We start from the raw sequence: 25,502 nt of genomic DNA, 5'->3' as shown, positions 1-25,502 counted from the left end.
CAGAATTTAACTTCAGAATTTTTCCCTTTATAACTGTTCAGTTTATTCATAACCTCAAACTTTTTCACACTGGCACAGGAATGGGGGAGAAGTTCTGACTTGATTTTTTTTTTCCTGGTGTTTCAAGATGTCCCAAGAGTCACTCCTGTATTCATGCAAGCTTTCAGCTGCAGGATAATTTTTCATCACCCTCTAGCACCTGCACCTGCAGCAGGCAAGCTCACCATTAGAATAAATTTGGAAGTCACACAAGGAAAGTGTGAATTTTCTTTGTAGGAATGGCAATAATCACCAGTACAATGTGATAAATGTTTTTGCATGCATACGAGCACTGTGCTACTGTAGCACATCATGCACATTATTATTTTCAGGCTGGAGGCACAGTGGGATGGGGAATTTCCCCGTCCCCCTCATCAAAGACATGAAAAATCAGGAGAGGAGATTTCTGACTGGGTATGAACATGCAGAGAAGGCTGATCTGGCTTGGATGACCCTGTTACTCTACCTTGGCTAATATTCCAAAGCCATATTAATCCTGGTTTTGTATTGAGCAGATTGGTTATTGGAATGAAGATGAGAAGCTGGTCCCAATAGCTGTAGATACTCAAAGTGGCAACGAGTCTACGAGCCTGCAGAACAGGACCTACATAGTCACAACTATCCTGGTAAGTGCCATGACTTCCATCCCAGCTCTCCCTCTCCCACATCTCCCTGAGGTGCAGGCTCCCTCTTCCCACTCATGAGCCCTTCTTTGTATTATATCATTTTTATAATAGCAATGATAATAATAATAATGATAATGATAATAATAACAACAACAATAATAGCACTTACTGTTTCCTGCCAGCTCCATAAAGGTATCTGCAAATTGCTGTGGCTAATTAAATAGGTATTAAAGAGCTCTCATGCTTAAGTGTAGAAAATACAAAAGATTATGACAAGATAGAGGCATCAACACAGCAAATCAGGAACATTGTACCTGTGGTTTGTATTTATCCCACAGAATGGGGGCTGCAGTTTTGGGAAGGATAAGCTGTTTTGTTCAGAGAGGATGAATCATTGCTTTAAAAGAAAATCTCCACCGTAATCACGAAGGAATAATAGGTAGCCCACAATGTATGGTATCATGTATTGTGTCATTGTATACACTTACCCTGCAGAAACGTGAAATATTACTAATTTGTTTGTTGATTGCTTACTGGGAGACTGCAGAGAAGGCACAATACCCAAACTGATTTAAACTTTAAGGCTCTCTCCTGTCCAGCAGATTTGATTCTCTCTGTGCCCACATAGGCAGGCATGCCTTTAGAAATTCACAGCTCAGATGCATTAAATATCCCTTACAGAACTACACTGAAAGGTTTGTCACCGAAATCCCACCAGCTACTCTATTCCTCTCAGGTCCATCACTGCAGGAGCTGCACACAGATTCTACATGAATAAAAAGAATATATCACAATAAAAAAAAAAATCAGACTTTGTACCTTCTAGATTAAGCCCACTGTGTGTTGGCTGTATGTGTTGGCACAGCAACACAAAGCCAGAGCTTTGCAGGATGACCAAAAGCTGATGTGCACATCTGGGACAAGGAGTGGGGCTCAATGCTGCTCTTCTGTGTGCCAGGAGGACCCATATGTGATGCTCAAGAAGAATGCCAACCAGTTTGAGGGCAACGAGAGGTACGAGGGCTACTGCGTGGAGCTGGCTGCCGAGATTGCCAAGCACGTGGGCTACCACTACCGGCTGGAGATCGTGCGCGACGGCAAGTACGGCGCACGGGACCCCGACACCAAGACCTGGAACGGCATGGTGGGAGAGCTCGTCTATGGGGTGAGTTTCCAACCTCAAGGTGTGGGAACCCAGAACATCCCTCTGGCAGTCCAGGATGGCCAGCACCCCTGCCAGGGGGCTCAGAAGCCCTGGCACAGAGCCCAAAACACCCGTGGGTTTGATTATGACCCGTGGAGCAAATTACCAACCTTATATGAAGATCAGCAAGCCACAACAGTTTGGGTAGAATAATAGTGAAGTTATCACAGGGTGGAAAAGTAGATTTTTGGGGTTTTTGGTATGGGGGTTCAGGAGGCAAGATGGAGGGAACTTGGTGTGTCCAGCCTTTCTCCTTCTTCCTGGCCTCCATCTTCTGCTGTGATGTTGGCACTTACAGATTGGTGTACAGTAGAAGCTCACTGTCTAACATAGGTGATAGGTATTGGAAAGTAATTGTAAACATTGCATACATAGTTTTTAGTATAAAGACATAACACTGCCCTGGAGGCAGGCAGTGTGCCTGGAACTGTCATGCTGAATGGACCTCAGCAGGGCAGGAGAAAATTTTTTATAGACAAGATACAATAAACAATCTTGAGACCGAGAAATGAAGAGCTCTGACTCCTTCAAGAGCTGGGCTGGGAAAAGAGACTTTCTAACTTTTCTCAGGGTCACTCTGACCAGCTAAAGATCCCAACAAGAAGGAGTTCTGCCCTCTCTCAGCCTGAGCTCTCCAGAGGACTGCAGCTCAAACAATCAGCCCAAGTGAAATGTTTTAATTTAGGGGAGAGACGGCACATTCTGTGCCTATGGAAATGTCAAAACGTTTGCTTTCAACAGTTCCAAGATTCTTTTTCTTTACCTTTTTAGAAGAACAAGTATTGAAAGGTCATAGTTTCCCACGGGTAGAATCTCCAAATTTTACTCTGTTTTATATTTGCATGGTAATGGCAGGATGAAAGAAAAGGATTTCAAACACTCAGCACATGAATGGTGAATGGAAGGATGAGATTACTTTCTGTCCAGCCACTCATTTCCATCATCAGGGATGTACACCTGCACCCTACACTTCTAAACCTGGTTCGGTGTGATAGTTCATGCTCTGTGATGTTTAGGACATTCCTCAGACAGAGGGATCGAATTTCCCTTTCCCTACAAGGGAAATCATGCAGGGAGCATCAGTCCCCAAGTCCATGTGACACTGTGTTGGAGTGGGGACGATCTGTCTCCTGATGGTAGCTCCACTGTAAATGCTGCCAGCCATTTCAATGCATCTCCCTCTCCATTCTCAAGATGGACTGCAAAATTAGCGGAGAGTACGTATCAGTGTTGCTGGAACATTTTTCTCTTCTCCTGCATCAGTTATGCAATCAAAAGACAGTTCCTGATGGAAGTAAACATCCTGACATCGTTTTTCAGGAGATTGGCCTTTCCTTGCCTCTTTTGATGTCTGGATGATAAAGCTCTTTTAGAGAAAATCATCTTCATCATATTGTGACATCAGTGGATAAATCAGATGAGAAGAGCTGGGTGGCTGCAAAAAGAAAGTGCTGTGATTTCAAAACAGATCTGGTAATCAGTAGTGATAAAATGGAAATAATCCACCAATATTATGGGCTTCTCCTTTTTAACCTTTTTCTTGGAATTGGTTTTGTCTGATTTCTTCTCAGATAGCGAGGTTAAACAGAGATCAAAGGATCATACACTGCAGTTAGTAGATACATTTTATTCCCAGTCTGAAAATCTCTTTTCTATCTCCTTTTTCAGAGGGCAGACGTGGCTGTGGCACCATTAACCATCACCCTGGTTCGAGAAGAAGTTATAGACTTTTCCAAACCGTTCATGAGTTTAGGTATATCAATAATGATAAAAAAACCTCAAAAGTCCAAACCAGGAGTTTTTTCCTTTCTGGATCCTTTGGCCTATGAGATCTGGATGTGCATTGTTTTTGCCTACATTGGAGTGAGCGTTGTCCTCTTCCTGGTGAGTCGCTTCAGCCCCTACGAGTGGCACACTGAGGAGTACGAGGAGGGACGGGACCAGCCAGCCAATGACCAGACAAATGAGTTTGGGATATTCAACAGCCTCTGGTTCTCCCTAGGAGCTTTCATGCAGCAAGGATGTGATATTTCTCCAAGGTGGGTTGTCTTCCCCAATCAACCTTCTTCCAGTTCTCATAGTTTATTCTTTCTGCGTGCTTTGAAGCTGAACAGGTTCTACTTTTACCTCCTTTCCTGAACCAAAGTGTGGCTTTGTGAATCAGTTACAGACTCAGAAAGGATCCAAAAGTTCACAGGTCTCACAGCTGTGAACTTGGGACCTCAAACTTGACACCATGAAAATACCATTTAAATTTTTATTGGGGAGTTCTTTTGAAGGAATTTACAGAAATTATAGCAAGTTTTTCTAAAGCTGCTCAATTGCAATCAAATTTTGTCAGTCATTTATTTTGTTGCTACTAGAAATAAGATGATTCTAGCATTATAGGGAAGATAAAAACTTTCAGCAAGGTAGGGAGAAATAATAGGTGCCCAGTGAAAGGTTATGTGGTCTGTGCTCCAAATATGGAGCACAATAAGTGGCTTAATTGTTACTGGCCTTTAAAAAGGTTAGAGAAAGACCAAGTTACATCCTGCTTTCCATTTCAGCCAACAATTCTGCTGCCTGAAAGTTCAGGTGGACCCAACATCCAAAGTGTTCCTAAAGGAACTTTTTGGTGAATGACTCTTGTGATTTACTTGGGTATTTTTTACTTCCTTTTGGAGGCTTTGTCTCCCTTCTCTTCAAAGTTTCACCCAGAAATATCCATCTTATGGGTGAAGACAGTGGGCAGAGGTTGATTTCCAGCCTGCTGTGGTGGCATCAGAACTCAGGGGATGAGAAGGAGACACAGCTCCATGGACAAGGGGAGATAACTCTGTGCAGCTCAGCACAGCCCCCCTGGGATGGCAGGGAAGACTGAGCACCAGCTTTTTGGCTATCAGATACCAATTTATCCAAATGTTAATGAGCTTGTGATAGCAGGGAAATAACAGCCTGCAGGGCACTTTGATAGTGACAGCCTTTATGAATATGTTTTATTATCTGATCATTGATTAGTAGGAGGCTGGACAGAGAATCCAGAAAGCCTCCCCAGCAGAGGGAATTTCAACTTTATTGCTGTCTTGTAACCAGCCCCATGCATTAGGATCAGGTTATTGTGATTTTTATTCTCTTTGTTGTTTTTGTCATTATTTTTATTTAGAAAATAAAATGTCTTCCTTTGAGGCCATTTCAATAGGTGGTTTCTGATCCAAGGAGGAGCAGGGAGAGGTGAAAAGCTGAGGCTTTGAGGAATAGCAAATTTGGTAACATCTTTAATAAAAAGTGTCAGGGAAAGATCAGTGGGGTTGATCCAGATAACAAGATTTGCCCTAGCTAAACAACATCCTTTGAATCACCATTTCAAAGCGTGATTTTATTTTGCTTTGAAATGGGAAATGAGAATTATTCCATCATTGTTATTTTAATGTTGGTTGATTTAATCATCCTGATAATGAAAATTACAGTTTCATTGGAACCAATATTTTCCCATGGAACACAAGAGCAGTTTCTGACTGCTACAACTATTGGCAAGATGATAAAAACTTAAAAATTAAATACGGGAATTCTTATAACTCCCAGTACTCTGAGTACAGCTCCTTGAGATGGTTGTAAGGGGAGAGGGATATTTTTGTGTGATGTGAAAGCCAGGAGGAAGCAAAGAGTGAGAATTTCTGTAGGATGTTGTTGTGCAGAAAGGCTCTGAGCCCGCTCCCTGTTTCACATGTATTTTTCACACGAACCCAGTGCAGGATTTCTGTGACACATCACTTAGAAATGAACACTTGGTAGAATGACACTGTGGGCAGGTGGGGATATCTGCTCTATTCTAATATATTTCCTATGTGCTTGCTTCTAAACTTATCTCTACTATCTCTCAGCATCTCCCCAGTAATGCATTAACCAACATAAATAGCTTCTGTTATACATCTGTTCTGTCATTCTCTCCCCAGCAGAAAGGAGCAAGTGCAGGGGTGTATTTTGTTTTTGTAGAGGTTTTTGGGTTGTTTATTTCAGTTTTGTTTTGGAAAGGACCAGGGGAAATTTGTCTGAAGCTTTGTTTGTTATTTTTTCCAGATCGTGCTTGTTTTAAGTGCATATGCCACTATGTATTTATCATTAAAAAAAAGAGTAAGATCAAAACCACAGACACATCACTCAGCACAGCAGGTGGTGAGGTTTGCAGCAATAACTTGCTCTTGTAAATGTGCATTCCTCAGTCTCAGACCAGTCTCCAGGGAACTTTGATGCCCCAAAGAGACAAAAATTCGCTTTTGAAGGAAATTGTTGTCCTTTTTAAGGACAGTCTTACTAGGCAGAGCTTTAAACAGGCTTTTAAGTACATTGGGGACAACCTACCAAGGACTTTAAAGACCCACTGTGAATTTGGTGACCTGTGGATGGCCAAGAGAGAGCAGAGCTGTGGGTTACCTGCTCAGAGCCTCTTTGCAGGAGGTCAGCTGCTATCCTTGAAGCTCTGAATCCTTCATGTCTAGGCATCACCTGGGTGGATGTGACAAAGGGCAGGCAGCAACCAGTCATTAAGAGTCCCAACTGGAGCTGTGTTGTGCCTTTGGGTGCTGAAACACGAGCATGAGCAGGGAATCCATCCAGGAATGACTCCATGGTAAATGTGTGGCTTCAAACTAAGGGGGCTGGGAGCTCTCGGACATTTCCCACTGCAGTGTGTGCCCACCTTCTGCACCCTCACTGACCCTACTGAGTGTGGAGCAGTCCCTGCCAGCACTAATTTGCCCTGGTTGAGGTGAGACAGCCCCTGTGTTGCCCTTAAAGCTTTCAAAGCAGGGGCTGGTACCCAGCAGGGTGAGGGAGAAGCAGCAGCTCAGAGCTGTGCACAGCTCCACAGGGACAGGCAGGAATCAGTGACTCTGAAATGGGCCATAAACCATTAGGCTTTGCTAAGTACCACCTTAGCTTCAGAAAACTGCAATGAAATTGCAAAAGCACTCATTAAAGGTGAAATACAGACCCAGAAAGGAGCTTCTCAGAGCAGGCATCAGAGGTAATAAATAACCCACAGCCAATAGCGAGAGCCTGCGGAAAGAAAAATGTGAAGTAAATATGACTCACATTGTACCATTTTCAGAACTGTAATTTGATATATTGTCTTCAGAGCTTAAAATAACCACAATGTGTAGCAGCTGTGGGGGGTAGGACCTTGCTAAAGTCCAGCACGTTGCAGCCATTCCTCACTGAGGATGGACTTGAGGCCTTTCAGAAGGAGACTGAAGGGATGCTTGGGCTTCCCATCTCCTCTGCAGCAAAACAAGGCATCAGAATTTTTCATCTTCATCATTTTCTGCAAAATAAATAATTTGACTGTTGTGAAAGAATGGAAAAACAGGGAGCAAAATAGCATCTCTTGTCAGCTTCTTATCTTGATCTCCTATTTTTTGTTATCACAAAATATGTTGCTTCATATGGTTTGAGCCCAAAAGCAACTTCTTGTATATTGAAGACTATTAAATTTAATCCAGTTATTCTTCCTGTGACTCAGAAAATTTATGTTTGACTAAAATGAAATACATTTGGTTAAAACAGATCTTCCAGAAAGGCATTTTTTCTTCATTTGAAAATACCATGAGCTAGAATAGACAGTTATTCTCAGAGTTGACGGCAGGAACCTTGTCCCATGTCAGGTTTGGCAGGTGGATAAATATCACACAATATCACCTGGTGAATGCAGACATCAGTTGTGCCTTGCCAGAGGAAAATTAAATAAAGATCTCCAAAAATTAGCTTCATTTCTTGGAGCTTCTCTTTACTGTTGAAATAAAAAGGATACATATTCTGAATTCAGATCAAAATCTGCTGTGAGTAGAAGGGAAATGCATACTCATATCATGGCACACTCGGGTATCTTGTCATGATAATTGGGCAGCACAGCTTGAAATCACTCATTATAATCTGCCTCATAGAGAACAGAGCTGGAGATGTCGTGGTCAGCCTGTGCTGGGAGTGAATGGTGGATGAAGCTTTCATCCCATCTGAGAAAGAACCTGGACAGATGAAGCTTTCATCCCATCTGTGTCTGAGAGAGAGCCTGGACAGGGGATGCTTTGGGAGCATCAGCAGGGCTGCCTGAGCAGGGAGAGCCTCTGTGCAAGGCGGGACCACAGCTGGGAAATGCTCAGGTCACACCAATATTAAAATAACAATGATGGAATAATTCTCATTTCCCATTTCAAAGCAAAATAAAACCACACTTTGAAATGGTGATTCAAAGATGTTGTTTAGTGTGCCCTAAAGACTGTGGGGTTCAATGTGGGCGAGGAGACATGGCTCAAGGTACCATCCACCCTCCAGCTGGTTTGGGATAAAGAGCTAACAGGGTTTTCCCTGGCCTGCAGAGGCTTTGCAGGGTGCACTGGGCTGTGCCAGGCAGTGACCACAGCTGGGTGTGCTGAGCAGGGAGCTTTGCTGGCAGAGATGATGGATGGCTGCACTCCCAGGCAGGAAGGAGAGAGATAGATGCTGGCTGCTCTCCAGTCAATAGATACAATCTATTATTTATAGGCATCTTGTGGACATGGTTATTTGTTTTTTTTGTGACATGAGAACAGTGCTCTGGCAGATCTGTGCTGTGTGCTCATGTTCACTGCTCCTCCTCAGTCTCACTCTTGCATTCCATCAGAGTGGTTTGTCTGGGGAACAGCAAACCAGGTATTTATCATGTACCTGTAATTAATGCTGAGCATTTTCCTCTGCTCTTTTTCCTGTTTATTTACATTTCTTTTTAGCCCAATTGAAAAAAGTCACAGGAGACTTCAGATTTTGAAAGACAGCAGCATTTTAAATTTCATCAAGATCTTCCCAATACTGAAAGGGTTTAGCCAGTTTTTGGGCAAAATCTAAATCAGAAATTGATTAAAACAAAAACCAAAAAGTTGAGGGGGTTTTTGTTTGGTTTTTTGGATTTTTTTAGGGAGGGTTTTTTATTTTATTGAGAGGTTTGATTTAGATTTTTTTCAAGGAAATTATTTCTGTCCCATCCTTTGTAAACTTACATTTGCAGGGTACTTACTTATTTTGCTAAAAATTTAGCATTAGAGAAATTAGAACCAGCTGCATTTAGCAATCAAAAAGAATTTAATTCCTTCCTGAAAAGAGGGCTGAGCAGGGGTATTTATCTGATGACTCTTCTTGATTTCAGTAAGTGTCTTCTCTAACACTCCAAGCATCTGCCTTGAAAATGGCCTCAAATTGCACCAGGGGAGATTTTAATTGAAGTTTAGGAAAAATTTCTTCACTGGAATGGTGGTCAGGCATTGGAACAGGCTGCCCAGGGAAGTGGTGGAATTGCCATCCCTGGAAGTGTTCAAAATGCATGGACATGTGGTTTAATGGTGAATTTTAATGGCAGTGCTGTGGAAATGTTGGACTCTGATCTCAGAGGGCTTTGCCAGCCTTAATGATTCTGTGGGGACAAAGCTCAGGTTCATTCATTTGTGCTGGTTTGCTTGAAGTGTTGAGCTGGCTTTCTTTGAGTATAAAAGTAAGAAAATCAGGACTTCAACTTCTGGAAAAGTCTCTTTGCCTTATAAAAGTGATTGCAAATGATATTGCAATTATCTCTACCTGGCAGAGTTAATTATGTCCAGGGAGAGCAAGCTCAGGTCACAGGGTAACAGCAGCCCTTGCAAATCACCAGGAACTGATGACCACACTTATTTCTAAAATGCACTTAACCAGGGAAAGTTACTCACCAGAGGAACAGCTTGACAAATTGCACAATATCCAACTGAACAGTCCCCTTTGGAGTCTGTGCACTTCCATGGCAACCAGAGCGTGGCAGCCAGGGGAAAATGAAAATTCTTTTAAAATAATCATCCTTGCTGTCCTTTTTTTTTTTCATTTGGAAAGAAGGAGGAAATAACCAACCGAGAGAGCATTGTTGGAGCGATGCAATTTGTTCTGTAAAGGAAAAATTAGTCTTTTGAATTTGCACACTCTGCCATCTGAAAATGTCTAAATGCTTCAGAGGTAATGAATGCTTCCTCCACTGACCTGTAAGCTACTTCCTCAGGATGCTTTTCCTTTCAGGCATATTTAATCATTCTCCCACAGTTCTGACTTTGGGCCTTTGGCATTGAGGTTGCTGGGGGACAGCAAGAAATTTGCTGAAACTCCTCCCATTGACTGACAGATTCACTAATCATTCCACCAGCTGTGTTTAAGATAAGTCATCAAACACTTCATCTAAAAGCAGATATATTAGCCTAAAAATACTTTTGCAATTTCTTTCTTCAGGACTAAATAAATGTTTCTCATATTTTTCGTTGAAAACAAAGTTGAAAATAGCAGGGGGGAAAGTGCATTTCCCTTTTTTTAAAATATCTTGGGATGTTTTATATGAAAGAGGGTAGATTTGGAATAGATATTAGGAAGAAATTCTTGCCTGGGAGGGTGGTGAGGCCCTGGCAAAGGTTGCCCAGAGCAGCTGTGGCTGCCCCATCCCTGGAAATGTTCAAGGTTGGGTTGGATGGGGCTTGGAGCAACCTTTGAAGGTTGTCCTATGGCAGAGGATTGGAATGAAATGAAATTAATTAAAAATCCCTTTCAACTCACACCATTCTGTGTTCTCTGACATGGAACTGGAAGGTGCTGTTTGTGTTTCTAATGCTGGGCACTGACTCAGAATGATGAGGAGCACTAAGATTTACAGAGCTGCCTTCTGACACTCACAGCTTCCTCCCTGACTGCAGCAGGAGACTCTCAGAGCCTCCAGGGACCCCCCTGCTGTACTCAGACTTGCTGAATTTCAGTCAGTGAGAGAAACAGGCTTTTTCCCATTTCCTTTCCTCTCAATAACGAGTTGTTCCTGAGCAGTCAGCTCAGCTGGGCTCTGCAGGCAGGACTGAGTGTGGTTGTGTCTCTCTAATAGTTAAGTCGACTGCCAAGTGTTTTTGTCAAAGAATAAGGGTTGTGAGGAGCTGAATGGCCTCCACCTCCCTCAGGTGCTGTCCTCTGCAAGGCTGCCTCTCACACGCTGCTTTAATGTTGGCACTCCAAAAAAAATTATTGTAGCTAAGATGGGAAGCCCTGAGCGTGCTTTCACAGGGAAGCCCTGCTTAAATAACTCTTCCATATGCTGTACATTACTTTTATCAGCACTGAGACACCATGTGCACACTCACTGGATACACATTCGAATGAGCTTTGAACTCCTTGATTCAAATTGCTTTGGCTAAAGAAACACAAAAAGCATGCCCAGCTGCTCTTTGCTGGTGTCATCCCCACAACTGGCCTTCCACTGGGAAGCTCAGAGTTCTGCCTTAATTCCAATGGAATTTGGCATTTGTCACAGACATCTTTTATGAAAAATCCTTTCCTTGGGATTTTTCCTCCTGAGAAGCTGAGAGGTCTCAGGAACAAAATGTAAACATTGATTATCTGCTGCTGTGGAATGCAACAGGTACATCTGTGATTGGCCCATGTTGGATGTTTATAATTAATGGCCAATCACAGTCACAGAGTCTGAGACAGCTGCCTTTGTTATCATTCTTTCTGATTCTATTCTATTCTTAGCTAGCCTTCTGATGAAACCTTTTCTTCTATTCTTTTAGTATAGTTTTAATATAATATATATCATAAAATAATAAATCAAGCCTTCTGAAACACGGAGTCAGATCCTCCTCACTTCCCTCATCCTAAGACCCCTGTGAACACTGTCACAGGCATTTATGGGGCCTATTCTGCCTTTGTCTCAGATTTCATCCCAACTACTTGTCCTTGTAACTGAGTAAGCACCATACCTCCTTTTTCATGAAAAGTTCAGGAATGCATTTGTTCACTGAGCAATTCCCGTGGTAACACCCCAAGATGATGAAAAGTTAAGATAAATTTATTGAAATAGGACAGAGATATTGTGTTCTCCATTGTGAAAATCTTGGGGAAGCCAAGTAACTGGGAAAAGCAAAATGTGGATCTTGCTAAGAAATTTGGGCAAAAATTTTTATGTGCTTGGGCAGGGTCTGGAGTTGGAGAGGGCACAGCCTGGTGTCACCTCTGAAGTCTTCCATGCTGTCTTCGCCTTCCCTCCATTTCCACATGGATCAAAGGAGCAGCTGGAGAGCAGCTGGAGAGCAGCTGATTCATATGCTCAGATGGCAGGAAAGGGCACAGAGCTCGTGCACACAGCCCTTCCCTTAAACAGCAGCAGCACACTTGATGGCATTCAATCTATTTAATAAAATCATGCAGTAATTCTGATTAGTGCCTACCCAGAAGAGTTGCTGCTTACCCTCAGATCCAAAGGCTAAGCAGCAATAATCCAATCATGGTAATCATAACTTACTACTTTGATCTTCAGATAAAAGAGTCTATAGAAGTGCAAAAGTGTAACATCACTGTTATTTGGACAACTTCAAAGCATGTTTTATACACTAATGAATTCTCCCAACTCAGTCTGATGAGGAGTAATAGGAGGAGAGTGTGTGAACAGAGGAGTAGAGGGGAAGGAGATTAGTCCTCATGTGGTGAAAGAGAAAAGCAATAAAAAAAGCACTTGTGCCCTGTGTATAGGTGTGAGATGTGATGAAGGGTCCAGCTGCAGAAGCCAAGTGCACAGGATGCTCTCCCAGAGTAGGAATTTTCTCTTCTCTCTTTTCTTGAATCTTGCAATAAGAAGGAAAATCTCAGGCTGCAGAGAGGAAAACAGAGGGAGGGGGCAGCTTTTCATCTCAACAGTGCTTCTGAAGCCTTAAAAAAAAAGATTTTAAAAATCACCAAATGGATCTTGGCAGGTGAAATAGGGGAGAGCAGAAACACTGAATTTGTTTTCCTTTCACAGGATGGGAGTTTTAATGCTAAAACACAGGCACACCTGTGCACATAAAACTCTTCTAAAAACACTGTCTGGGGAGAGCAGATTCATTCCTCACCACTTCTACAAGAGATATAGTATGTCTGTCCCTGTTCAAAATAGAAAGGCTCCAAACTGAAACTAGAGAAAATCCAACTTGTACGGTCCTGGTGAGGAATCACATTTTAAATTAGAAATGAGAGATAAAATGAAGGGAATATTTGGAAAGATTGCCAAAGTTAATATCTTCCAGTGCAGAAAAATACTCTCCTTCCAGAGCAAAGCCTGTCTCTCATCAGACTGGGAAATCTGACAAAAGACAGGAAAAAAATAAAGCAAAATGAACGAAGACAAGACTCCCTGGAAGAAGTCAGAAGTAGGTTATTGTAGCATTATTGCCCAGAAGTCTCAGAAATGGAGCTCTAGTGTGAGCAAAGTTAGATGGCTAAAGAGGATCTTGGAAAAATGAAGAACTGATGGCATATAATCCAAAGCATATTAAATCTTTTGGGGAAAAAAGCAGCTTTTTCATCAAGTAGACTTTGAAGAAGAGACTGTGGGAGACCATATGGAATCCAGCAACTCAGTAAAGGACATTGGCACAATAGGCTGTTGCTCAAAAAGAAGGATGAGTGCTGTTAAATTTGGGGCCACCTGAGGTTGAGGAAGTTCCTGAATAATGAATCTCCTGGGGCTCTCCAGCAACTGCTTCTGACAAAATTTTATGCTTGTCACCTTGTGAGTTTTTCTCAGCAAAGTGAACAAATGTCATCAGAGTGAGAAAAATACATGAAGAGCCTTTTTCACGGTGAAATTTTTGCTCAAAGGCATGACAAGAGTTGGGGTTTTAATCCTTGTAGTGATAGCTGGCAAAACAGCAGAAGAGGGATGACTTTGCCTTTCTCTGGGGCTGCCAAGCAGCCCAAAGTGACCACGTGTTTCTCAGCAAATCACTAGCTAAACATCCATCCCTTCAAGCACCCTGTCTGCAACAGGGAGAGGCACACTGTGTGTATTTTAGAGGATGATCACATCTACCTCTCTGCCTTTCAGCTATACTCATTTTTTCTTAGGGTTCCATCTCATCCCTCTATCCTGGCCATGCATTTGTACTGTCTTTAGCTGCCCTCTGGAAGAGTTGAGTGCTTTATCCCGCATTTTTAGGGCTAAACATCTCATTTCAACAGCCTGGGATGCTGTGCAGGATGGCAGTGATACCTCAGTCCTGCAGTTCTGCTCCGTTGGAGTATTTTTATGGGTCCTGCTGAAGTTGAAGAGGGCTTGCTGCCCATGTCAGTCCCAGTTTGTTTGGCATCTTGTGCTTCCAACATCCCTCTAGCTGAGCAGGTGAGTTGTGCTTGCTGAGAACCCACAGGTGTTGTTTTGGACACACAAGGGCACAACCTGCAAAGTGCTGTGGAGTGCACACATCACCCATGCCCTGCATGGCTGGGCCCATTTGATGCTGCCTCTGCCTGCTGGGATTCAGTGTCTCAGGAAGGGGAATTGGGCAAAGCAGCAGCTCAGAGGTAAATTCCACCTGGTGGCCATTCCTTCAGACCACCCACCCAGGACAGGTTCATCAATGTGATTCATCCTCTTCTCCCACAGCTGGGAGCTAAATTAGAGAGATGGAGTAAGCTATCCAGCATCCCATAAAGTAGCAGGGCTTCACAGGGAACAGAAAAACCCAGCTCCTGGATGCTGGTCCTCTGATTAGGCTTAGGCACCTCTTGCCTGTCAGAATGCTAAGTGAATGTCTGGAAAACAGCACGGAGCTGCTCCTGCAGTCATGCTTATACTTAGCACTGCAGTAATCCAAGGCCCAATGAGTGGAGAACCACAAGTGGCATGATGCATTTCTGACTAAGCAGGAAAACTCATTTTAGAATGAGATTTTGCCCATTAAAGGGAAATTGAAGGGGGAAAAAATGCCAACATATTCTGCAAAAGAAGAGATGAAACAGTAGGAGAGGGAACATACACTGCTGTCCAAAGCCATTAGCTTAGGCAGAAAGAAACAGTAAATAAACCATGATTTATAATTAACGCCTCACAGATATACATCCCCCTGTTGAATCTGGGAGATTCTGTGTGTTTGCAGAGATCACATTCAGTTGATGCAATATTTACACTGTGAGCATCCACAAGGCCCCTTCTTAAAGGCACTCCTGCTGGGATTCCATAATCCATACTGCCTTCTTCCAGCCCCTTGGATTTGGGGTGAGATGGACTGGGAGGGTTTGCCTGAAATCACAAGAGCAGATCTCCAGCCCATATGCAAAACTGAAGAAGCCCTAATTTTATTTTTTTTTCTTTTCTTTTTAACAAGAATTAGAGAAAAAAATCCAGGATACAGCCAACATTGGACTCCCAGTGCCTGTGCACCCTCAGGTTCCTTACCCTGTCTCCCTGGTTAGTGTTACCCACAGTGTACCAATATATGCAGCTCTTAGCTCTGTGGAAAAGTTGTGAGATATAAAGAAAGAATTTGTCCCTCTGGGAGAGGTAAATGAGAATATCAGTGGAAAACATTCTTACCCCTGTATTTGTAAGGGCTTTCCTGTCACTGCATGTTAAAACCCAGCACTGCAGTCAGGGCTCCAAAGTCTTGTACCAGGAGCTAGGATTCAATAACAAGTAAAAGCAAACTCATACGGCAAGAAAATTAGTAATGCAGCATGAACAGAGAAACTTGCATTATGATCCCTCGAATTTTGTGGCAAGCAGTTGTGAGCGCATTCAAAACTCTCCATGGCACAGCAGAAAATAAGAGGATAAGAGCTCTGCAGTCTGTACTTGATGGATGCACCCAGAGCTGATCCCAGCTCCACAACCCCACACCGAATTTCTTCCTTTGCCTTTTCAGCAAATCTAGGGTTCATGTCAGGAGGTAAAGTGGTGAGACCAACCGTGCCAGATGGTCTGTGACACAGAGGAAAAGCAAAGCTCTTTACATTGACAGGGTTTCATATTGAAAACTTGCTTAAAATAAGAGCAAAATTGGTGCAAAATGCATGCAATTAATCCACTACCGAGTCAGATTTCAGGCAGAGCCATGGAATTGTCTAGATCAGTATCAAATTCACAGAGCTGTGTTGGAGATCAGAGGCTCTGTGTGGGTAGAAGACCAAAAGTGGATTTGACCCACAATCAGTAGCACAAGCACAGAAGAGCTTTTCTTTCAACAGTTTTGCATAAATTCATTCAGTGACAAATATGTCAGTTGAGCAAGTGAGCCTTTATTAGACTTGAATTTAGCAGCAAATCTGGGAAATCCTCCCAAAGCAACCATGGCTTCAGGATCCCAGATTTGCACTTCTAATTAAAACACTGTCAGTTTAGGTGTAATTCTCCATAAGGAATGGATTTGGGGAGGGGGAAGGGAGAAGTTGGAGAGAACTGAGCTGGTGCTTGAACAGCTTTCCAATGAGGTTTATTCTGTATATTTTCTGATGATCTTGTTAATATTTTTTTGCAAAAATGTATTGTTCTCTTCTAATAGATGGCAAAGCAGAAGCAAACTCCTGCTGGCTTTTCCTACCTTCCATGAGGGATAAGATCAAAGAGAAAATTTTTTGATCAAGGATTGCATTTTGTTTTAAGAAATGAGATTATAGATGCATGATTTTCTATTCCTGTGTGATCCATCAATGCTAAGGCTAAAATATTAGAACAAATCTCTTCCTGGGAACAAAGGGAACTTACAATTCCTTTCTGTGTTCTGCTGGCAAAATGCAGTTATTTTTGCAAGGAAAGGTTTTTAAAAAGTCATGTAAGTAAAAAAAAATCAAAATTATTACTTTCAGCTTGGCCATCTGCAGTATTTTTATTGGGCAGATTTAAAGTAGCACATTTCAGAATTATCTTTTAAATTATATATGCAGTAGGTAAGGATATAATGTACTATAAATGCTAAAAGATAATTATTTGTAAGAGAAAGCAGAAACAAAATTGTTTACCATGTTAAAATTATACCATTTAGTCTTTCAGAAATTAAACTATAAGTAATAGCAAAAAGCAAAGCTTGAACAGACCCAAAACAACCATTTTCAGAGTGCTACTTTTAGAGGACATTTGCAACCGTTATCTTTGCATTCCAAATGAGAATATTAAGGCTTTATTTACAATTTCAGAATTTTCCATGGTCCTGAAATCTTGGTTCCCAGCCAGCTCTAATTTTAAGTAGATTGTGCACTGTGGATAATGAGGGCAGAGTATTTACTACTTACTCCTGCAAGGGTAATGATGGGAAGGAGCATCCTGTTCTTGCCAGTTCTGGGAGGCACAGGCAGGATCCCAAGCCAGGGACAAGAGTGGAGGTGTGTTATTTTACACAGCACAGGCAGGGATAGAAGAAGAAATCAAGATATCTTATTTTGGATTGTGTAGGAAAGAAGAGTCTAGGTGCAGAGGAAGTAACACAGGTTGAAAAAAGTACAGTCTGGTCTATTTAGATATTTTACCCCTTTTTGCACGCCATTAATGAAAACTTCTTACATTGTTACCCTTGCTTATTTTAGTCCAATTTTATTTAGACCCTGCTGTTTGCAATGATAATGAACATAAATGAATGCAGAGGTCAAAACAGACAGATCCAAATATCTGAGCCTTAGCACATCTTTAAAGACCTAACCAGGGTGCTCAGTCTCACCTGAGCTCTGCAGGGGCTGAGTTACTGACTCCTTTCCACTCAGCAGGGAGCTGATTTCTTCACGTTATGCTTGAACAGGTACAGGGACACGTCCTCACGCAAGAGGATTTAAACCCCACAGCACCCATTAGTGAGGAGAAAAGGACTTGAGCCAGGGCTCAAGCTGCAGAACATTTCTGTTATACAAAGTCATTTTTTGTTACCCAGCTCCAGAGTGAGACTTTCAAAACCTCGCAGTGACTTCAAAGTACAAAATGCATCTACTCCTCTGAGACTGCTCTTACTAGAGCATAAACATAAATTCTAAGTCTCACTGGTTTTTGACCAGGCTTTTCGCTCCCTAATGTTGAAGTCACTCATGTCAGAAATCAGACAATATCTCCTAAATTTAAAAGGCACTTTGTCAATGTGCCCTGTGATGGAGGCTCTGCTGTGTCTACAGAAGGAGCAGAACAAGGTGGTAACAGATATTACCTTTGCAAGCACTTGCCATTTTAAGCAGGCATTGGCTCAGTCTAAACAGACAAGAGAAACCCAGCTAGTTCTGTCCAGCCTGTGTTCATGGCTCCTAAGCCAGGGTGTCACAGGGATCACATCTGTGGTGTGGTGTTCATCGTGACTATCATTGCATTCCTTATTGCACTGCTCTGTCCTTCCAGATTCTCCATCACTGGCCAGCTCTCCCTTGTACCAAGTGCTGCACAGCCACAGAGCAAAAGGGCCACGTCCTGTAGATCCCATGGGCTCAGTGTTTTCTCTGCTGTGCATTTCAGCAGTTTGGGTTCACAGTTTCCAGCTCCAGGTGAATCCAGCAATGAGGGCAAGCATTGCCCACTAGCAGTGTTACAACAAAACATCACTCACTCATGAGGCCCCTGCCATGCTGGCAGCCCTAGCAGCTGCTGACCACCTCTCCTCTCCTCCACAGCCTGTGAGAGTGAGCACATCCCTCCTCCTGCCATGAGGAGGAATGACCAGCACCAGCAGCAGGGACAGCCCAGATGAAGCCAGTCCATGGATCCTGCCTGCATCCTTCTGTCTCCCTGGGGAAAGAAACAGCCTCTCCTCCCTCTTCCCCCAGCCTTCCCTGTTACCTTCCAGGCTCAGCAGCCCAAAGTTACTTCTCCATGCTGTCAGCGCCAGGTGTGAAGCTGGGAAGCACAAGTCATCTGCAGGGGCAGTCAGCCCCCTGGGCTTAGCTGGTGGTGAATATCACCAGGATGTTGAGGGTCTAGAGGCAGGAATCTGGCTGACTGCAGCTGAAGGGATTGAAATCAGTCGCAGAAATATCTCAGCTTCATCAGGAAGGAAAGGCTTTATAATTTGCAGCTGGAGATGAATGTGATTATTTGCCATGCAAATGGATTTTGCCAGCTCAAAGTGGCCTTCATCAGCAGAGATTGTTGTATTTGACATTATCTGGTTACTTTTGTTTAATGCCTCTGTGCTTTTTCTGAGCGCTTCCTTCCCTGAGCACACATCATCCAGACTAATTTTCTTCCTCTTCCTCATCAATCTGAAGATGTGTGAGTTGAATGTATAGCTGCCTCCCTCCCCAGTCCCTCTCCAAATATGAAACAAATGGTGAAGCTGTATGTGCTGACAGTCCTGCAGCCTGAGTGTTCTCTGCAGATGGGATGCAAGATGCTCGCATTTGTCTCACCTAACTTTAGCCCTTAGCTGGACTGGGATATCTCTGTTACCATCCCATAAACAATATTTCTGCAGAGTGACTCAGATAAGCAAAAAGACAATGCTGAAACATGGTCCCCTGTGGAGAAATAAATGGTGTTTCTCACAGGCAGGTCCTCCTTAGCCAGGCTGTCTGGCTTTATCAAATAGCATTGTATGTTCCCTTCTGTCTGGGACAGCGCTCTGCATCTAGAGAAGGAGCATATAAATAATTTAGACAGAATGCCTGAATGCTGACATCATTCTAAAATCCTCTTCCACTCTTAAAAAATATTTGAAAAGATTTTAATATTAATGCCTGCTTGACTTATTTGCCTCTATAGCTATCAAATGGTTACAGTTAATTGGCTATTTGAGTGCAGACAGTACAAAACACCTAGATTTTAAAGCATTATTATGAACATCTTGTCTAACCATCTGCTGAATACAAAAGAGAGAATGTCAGTAGGCAAATTATTCATTAAGACCATAACTCCTCTCTGAGCTTCAATATGTCTTACAGAAAAACACAGGGGTTGTTTTTTTAAACTTCAGGCGATGGAGGAGCTCACCAGAAGATCACAGCTGGGCTGTACTTCTGGTCTGGTTCCATGCTGGTGCTCCTTCCTGCCATGGTACATGGTACAACAGAGACCTCAACAGAGGCATTGTTGATGGGCATTGCTCCCTGCCCAGCTAAACTTTCTCATAATTATCTCTATATCTTGTTATTAATATTGTACTCTGAAAGGAATTGAAAATCAAAGTAAATTCTCTCTGTTTATTGCTAATTTTTTTTTCACCGTGAATTTATTTATCCCCACTCTAATTACATCAACACCTTTAAAAGCAAATTAGGAACTGAGACAGACTTCTGGCTTCCTTGGAAGCAGCTGGAGAGTGCAACTTTGGGTAAATGGCCAGGTAATGATGGGCCTACAAGAACAAGCTGCACCTTTCAGACCTTCCCCCTGCTCCTGCCTGACTCTCCTCTCTGTGCCCAGGTCTCTCTCCGGCCGCATAGTGGGTGGCGTCTGGTGGTTCTTCACCTTGATCATCATATCCTCCTACACAGCTAACCTGGCTGCCTTCCTCACCGTGGAGAGGATGGTGTCCCCCATCGAGAGCGCAGAGGACTTGGCCAAGCAGACAGAAATCGCCTATGGCACCCTGGAAGCTGGCTCCACTAAAGAATTTTTTAGGGTAAAAAGGAAACTTTATTGCAAACGTTTTTCTAAGCTTCTTGTTTGCGAAGTCCTTCAGGTCCGTCCTCTCTCGTCCTCAGCTCAGGTCTGGTTTTTTTTCACTTGCTTCCCCTCACCATGTTACAGCCTGCCAGAAGATTGGCAGTGACTCCAGTGCATGTGATATTCTGTAGTTGTGAACACAAATATGGAATATCCGTGAACCTCCCCACGTTACCAAGGACCTGCTCTGAGCAACTCCAAATGAAACCGTCTCCAGATTTCCAGCTTGGCTTGCCCTTGGTTTGATCTGCAAAATCACTCTGTATGAGAATATAAAATCAGGGATTGATCTGGGCCCTGGTGCAGAAGTGGTAACAACCTGTTACCCATTTTGGCTTCCTTGGGCTGTTTGATGTGTGGGTGTTTGTTCAGTCCAAGCTGGAAATCTCAGGGGGCACTCAAACCTCTGTTAACGCTTCTGTTGGGTTTCTGCTGTCCTACGCAGCGATCCAAAATAGCAGTGTTTGAGAAGATGTGGACGTACATGAAGTCAGCCGAGCCCTCCGTTTTTGTGAGGACGACGGAGGAGGGGATGATCCGGGTGAGGAAGTCCAAAGGGAAGTATGCTTACCTCCTGGAGTCCACCATGAACGAGTACATCGAGCAGCGGAAGCCCTGCGACACCATGAAGGTGGGAGGTAACTTGGACTCCAAGGGCTATGGCATTGCCACGCCAAAGGGCTCTGCACTCAGGTAAGTAGCTTGGGGTTACCCAAATCAAATCAATGTATGCACCCAGCAAATCAATGTATGCACACAGTTCAATCTCCATTGCCATGTTAATCACAAAAGCTTGGGGCAAGGAGGTGGGGGAGGTGGAAGAAAAAAGGGTTGTGACCACTCAGTGGGATGTGCAGGGAAGTAAAATGCCCAGCTCCCACTGAGCAGCAATGGGAGTGTCTAATTCTTCAAGCCCTGCATTTGGGAACTGGATCCTGGCTGATCCACTTGCTATGAATGTGTCTGCTGTATGAGGTGATGGCAGGGGGCTGCTGCGGTGTAACCATTGGTTTCACAGAGCTTTATCCAGAAGGGACGCTCATCCTGTGCCATGTGAACTGCACAGCTTTGCAGAGTATGGGATTACCCTGGCTTGGATCCATGCTCGCAGAGGGAGTTCTCATGGGGAAAGCATTTTGGTGTTTCCTAAAATTAAATGCTGGTTGGAAGAAGTGGGAAGTCCATTTTGAAAAGCCCTGCAAAGGGTGTTTCATTCCCTGAGTCAATTCAGATCACAGCAATCACCAAATTTATAGCAAGCACAAAGGGGTACAAATACTGCATTTCTGAGCCCAGACCTGCAGCTGCCATGTGCCTTTTCCTACTGGCCTGTGAAGTATCTTCAGAGACCTTCCTTTAAAAGGATGAACTCTTTAAGAGCACAAACCCAGGCCTGAGTTGTTAGCAGAGCCTGGGCACTGCAAACAGCTGCACTCCTGGACATGAGCATCCAGCATGAAAACTGACTGCTCAGAACAGCATTGCCACAGTCCACAGACTGGTATTGTGATCTTGGACACAGCAGAAGTGTGGTTCCTTTTGGCAGCAGCCATGTCAATTCCTCCTGTTATAATCACGAGGAACATGAGTTGCAATGGTTTAGTAAACCATTAGATTACCAAACCATGAGATAACCAAACCAAACTGTGAGATTACCAAACCACTAGATCTCAGGACCTTTAGCATTAAGTAATCAGAATGATACTCCAATGTATTTCAGTAGTTACTGAGTTATTTGTTAATGGAAGCCTATTGACCAGAAGTGTACGTGTGGCCTTATAGTTGTTTGCTTACATAACCCAATGCAGAGACATTTAATCCATGATCTCTGGATTTCTAGAAACCAGATTTTTACCAGATGACCATTTGCAGAAGGATCTGTCTGGTCACACAGTGCCCAAGCCAAAGCCAGGCCAAAAAATCAAAGGTGCATCAACTGGTTGTGGATGAGACCCAAGGATTTTGATTACTACAGTCCTTAGGTCAGCTCACACTCGATTCAGCACCTCCAATACCAGCAGTAACTTTAGAGAAGCTGGTGTGACCCCCTGCAGGTGACAACCTGCACCACCAGTGCACATGGTCCAGAAGGCAATTCTTGCATCCAGGGCAGTTCAGGCTCTGAAATGACTCAGGTACCTCCAGCTGAAGGTGGACATATTCTCACAGATTTGAGATGCTTTCTGTTGCACACCTTCCACTGTTTGTTTTCAGTCTTGCAAATATGGAAATTAGGATCCAGGGATGATTCTCTTTAATTAATTACTTATTTAAACATCAGTCTTGGATCCTAATTTTGATATTATAAAAACAAACAAACAAACAGGAACATCCTACCTGTCTTGTAATTTTCGGCATGGGAAAGAGCCATTTTTCATACTTCAAAGAAAAATAAACCACAAGAAAGAAAATCACATCAATCATTTTACTTTTGCAACCCCAAACATCCCTCTGCTAGGCATGATGCCAGAAAATTTCTAACATTTCTTTCTGTTTCCTCTTTTTCATCCTGGCTGCATGTAAAACAAATTTCTTATGGGCCTAATGGCAAAGGAGGAATGCTTGATTTTCCATCTGATGGTGTTTCTTTGGAACAGTTCCTGTCCATTTTTTTGTCCCATTGTGTCTGTTTTGTTCCTGTTGTTTTAACTGTTTTAATCTCAGTAGCTCCCTACAGTCCTCATGTAGTGTCTGTTCTCCCCCTGGGGTCCTGCTCATGAGAGGTTGCCCTGAGCAAGGGGACAGCCCTGAGGTGTCTGCCCAGCACAGCCATCCTGCCTCCCACTCAGTCTCCATCCTCACCCACTCCCATCCACAGAGCAAAAGCTCTGAGCCAGGATTGCAGGAGGTTTGTGACCCAGGTCTATCTTGTATCATCAGGTGTGTTTTAGAAGCTGGGCATTATGGCTAGACCAGTTTTCCTGCATTTAGGATAGCTGGTTAGGAAAGAATCCTAGAGACAAACTACAGGAGCATTCACCATATATTTTTCTTGCTTCTACATGGGCAAACAATGTCAGGATGCTGCCACAAATGAATGAAAACAAGGTTGATAATCCAGAAATAATTCTACATGTGGTAGTAGGTGCAAACAGCCTTTTCAGAAGATCAGAATCTTTCAGAAGGTTTGGTTTCTTGGACTGCTAAAAGAATTTACTCTTTCCTCCTAGGTGAATCTGGCTTTGAATATCTCTGGGCCTCCAGATGTTAAACATTTAGTTATATTTAAGCATGTCTGAGAAGGGCAGTAATGGGAGAGCAGAAATTTCACCTTTCAACATCAGCAGGTTCAATCTGTGATCCTGCCTGACATGAGATAGTAACCCTGCTGCAAAACATCCATTTACCCAGCAAGGGATCCTCTCCACTGCTGGACAAGTGATCATAAAGAGGAAAAAAAGCCAAATTTTTCAAAATAGGGTAAATAAAACCCAAGAAATTCCCTGTAGGTCTGGACTCAGGGTCTAGAGAGGTTTTTGAGATGGCATTCTGTGAGAGCAAGTTCTTCAGAGCAGCCATATTGACATTAAAGTTCCATAAAACAGAAGTCAGCTTTCCTAGGGTCTGTGAGTGAACACAAAATGTTCCCTGTTAAAAACCCACCTTCATTCAGGACCCCAGATTTTTCAGTCTTCCATCAAAATACAGTCAAGGTGTAGTACAGCTTGTTCTGTGTTCTCCCTGAGAGCTGGAGAGACAATTAACCAAAATGAAGCTTCCTAGGAAAGAAAAAACATAATGTTCAGCACATGGCTCCAAAAATCATATTGCTGATAATGTGCTCAGGGAAACAGCAATACATTTACTTTGTTAACACCTTGTACCCACATAGAAGCTGCAATGTATTTTGGCTCATTAGTTAACTAATTTTTCACAGATGGTTCAGGCATCAGAGTGCTAAGTAACCTGTATTCTGTTTTAGGAGACAGAATAATTATGATTTACTTAGTGTCAGATTCTTTTTGGATCTACACTCACATGTTCCCATTTGCTTTAAATGCAACCAAAGTCAGGCTCTGACCAAAATACCATTAGAGTTGAAAAGGGAAAATATTGATCCACCTTCAAATCTACACCTTTGCCTTCTCTTGGACTGGTAGCAAGCTTGACTGCATCTGGATTTTGCTTTTTGAAGGCTGGCTTCTGCCTGAAGGAGGCTCCCAGTCCTTGTGAAGGCTTCAGTGCTCGGATGGGATCCCAGCAGGCAGAGCCATGGCGGGCTCATGGAGGTCAGCACATTCCTCTTGCTCACAGTCAGGGTCATTTCAGAACTGCAGCACAGGAGAACAGCCCCCTTGGCCAGGGTTTCCTGCTGTGGCACAGAGCACAAATTCTGAGATGGGAGCTGCAAGGTCCTTGGCCTTCTTAAAGACCTGTTTTATTGACATTCAAGGTGTCTTGGTGTATTGTTCATCCCTCCACCACTTCCATAATTTTTAAAGCCCTCTCATGTTTGTGCCTTGCTGTGCCCAGCTTTGTACTTCTTTTCCATGCAATGTCAACACCAGCATTGCAGCTGATACTCAGCACCCAGAAAAGAACAGTGCCCATGTGCAGAGCCTGTAAAACTCACCACTGCACATCCTTAGCCAAGCTGCTGCCTCAGATGTTCCCCACTGGAGCAGTGAGATGTGAACAGCTCTGAAGGCAGACTACAACAGAGCTTGGCTTTGGAGGCTGTCCTAAATCTGGATCACTGGTCTTCTTTCTGTATGGTGGAGTCTGCCCAGCATGAGACTCATGCAATGTTTTCTCTGACTGAGGAGATGCATCTATGAAGCATTGCATCCAAAAGTCCCAGGTGTTCTCAGGTTTGTGCATTTTAAGGGTGATGCAACCATCTTGTGACCTGTTGGTAACATGGCAATGGTATCACAGGGCATACAGGGCCATTCATAGCTGACCACCACTGTCAACAGTGAAACAATTCCCTTCCCAAAACGTGAAAGGTTCTTAAGTCCCTGAGACATTGGGAGCTCGGGAAAACACTTGAGGGAGGGAATGCAGACCTCAGCATCAGATGAAATAAGATGACCAGGTTCTCTGTTGTGGTAGCACAGCCTTTCCACAGGGCTTCAGAAAAAGCAGTTTTTACTACCACTAGTTGGGGATCTGCCCCTATGTTTCATACATGTCTGAAGTGTATCCCAGCCATATGTTAATTTGAACATGTTAAAGTTCTTGGATTGATTAAATGTTCTTTTTGTTTGTGTGTTATTTAATGAGAAATTACTGCTTATCATGTTGTTTCTAT

The 25,502-nt window shown here is 43.2% G+C and overlaps 1 protein-coding gene across 4 annotated transcripts in view; it reads left to right on the top strand.

Moving 5' to 3' along the window:
* GRIA1 (glutamate ionotropic receptor AMPA type subunit 1) overlaps nucleotides 1–25,502 on the top strand; it is a 121,210-nt gene that overhangs the window by 82,306 nt on the left and 13,402 nt on the right. For all 4 annotated transcript variants that reach the window (XM_074551957.1, XM_005483689.4, XM_005483688.4 and 1 more), the window contains exons 9-13: nucleotides 555–665; nucleotides 1,624–1,830; nucleotides 3,538–3,908; nucleotides 20,006–20,204; nucleotides 20,694–20,941. In XM_074551957.1, coding sequence (XP_074408058.1) covers nucleotides 555–665; nucleotides 1,624–1,830; nucleotides 3,538–3,908; nucleotides 20,006–20,204; nucleotides 20,694–20,941 — 1,136 coding nt within the window. The remainder of the gene's footprint in view (nucleotides 1–554; nucleotides 666–1,623; nucleotides 1,831–3,537; nucleotides 3,909–20,005; nucleotides 20,205–20,693; nucleotides 20,942–25,502) is intronic.

The sequence above is a fragment of the Zonotrichia albicollis genome, chromosome 15 (genome assembly GCF_047830755.1).
Source record: "Zonotrichia albicollis isolate bZonAlb1 chromosome 15, bZonAlb1.hap1, whole genome shotgun sequence".
NCBI classification, from domain to species: Eukaryota; Metazoa; Chordata; class Aves; order Passeriformes; family Passerellidae; genus Zonotrichia; species Zonotrichia albicollis.
The sequence above is the reverse complement of the archived record's forward strand: the minus strand, read 5'-3'. Positions and strand labels throughout refer to the sequence as shown.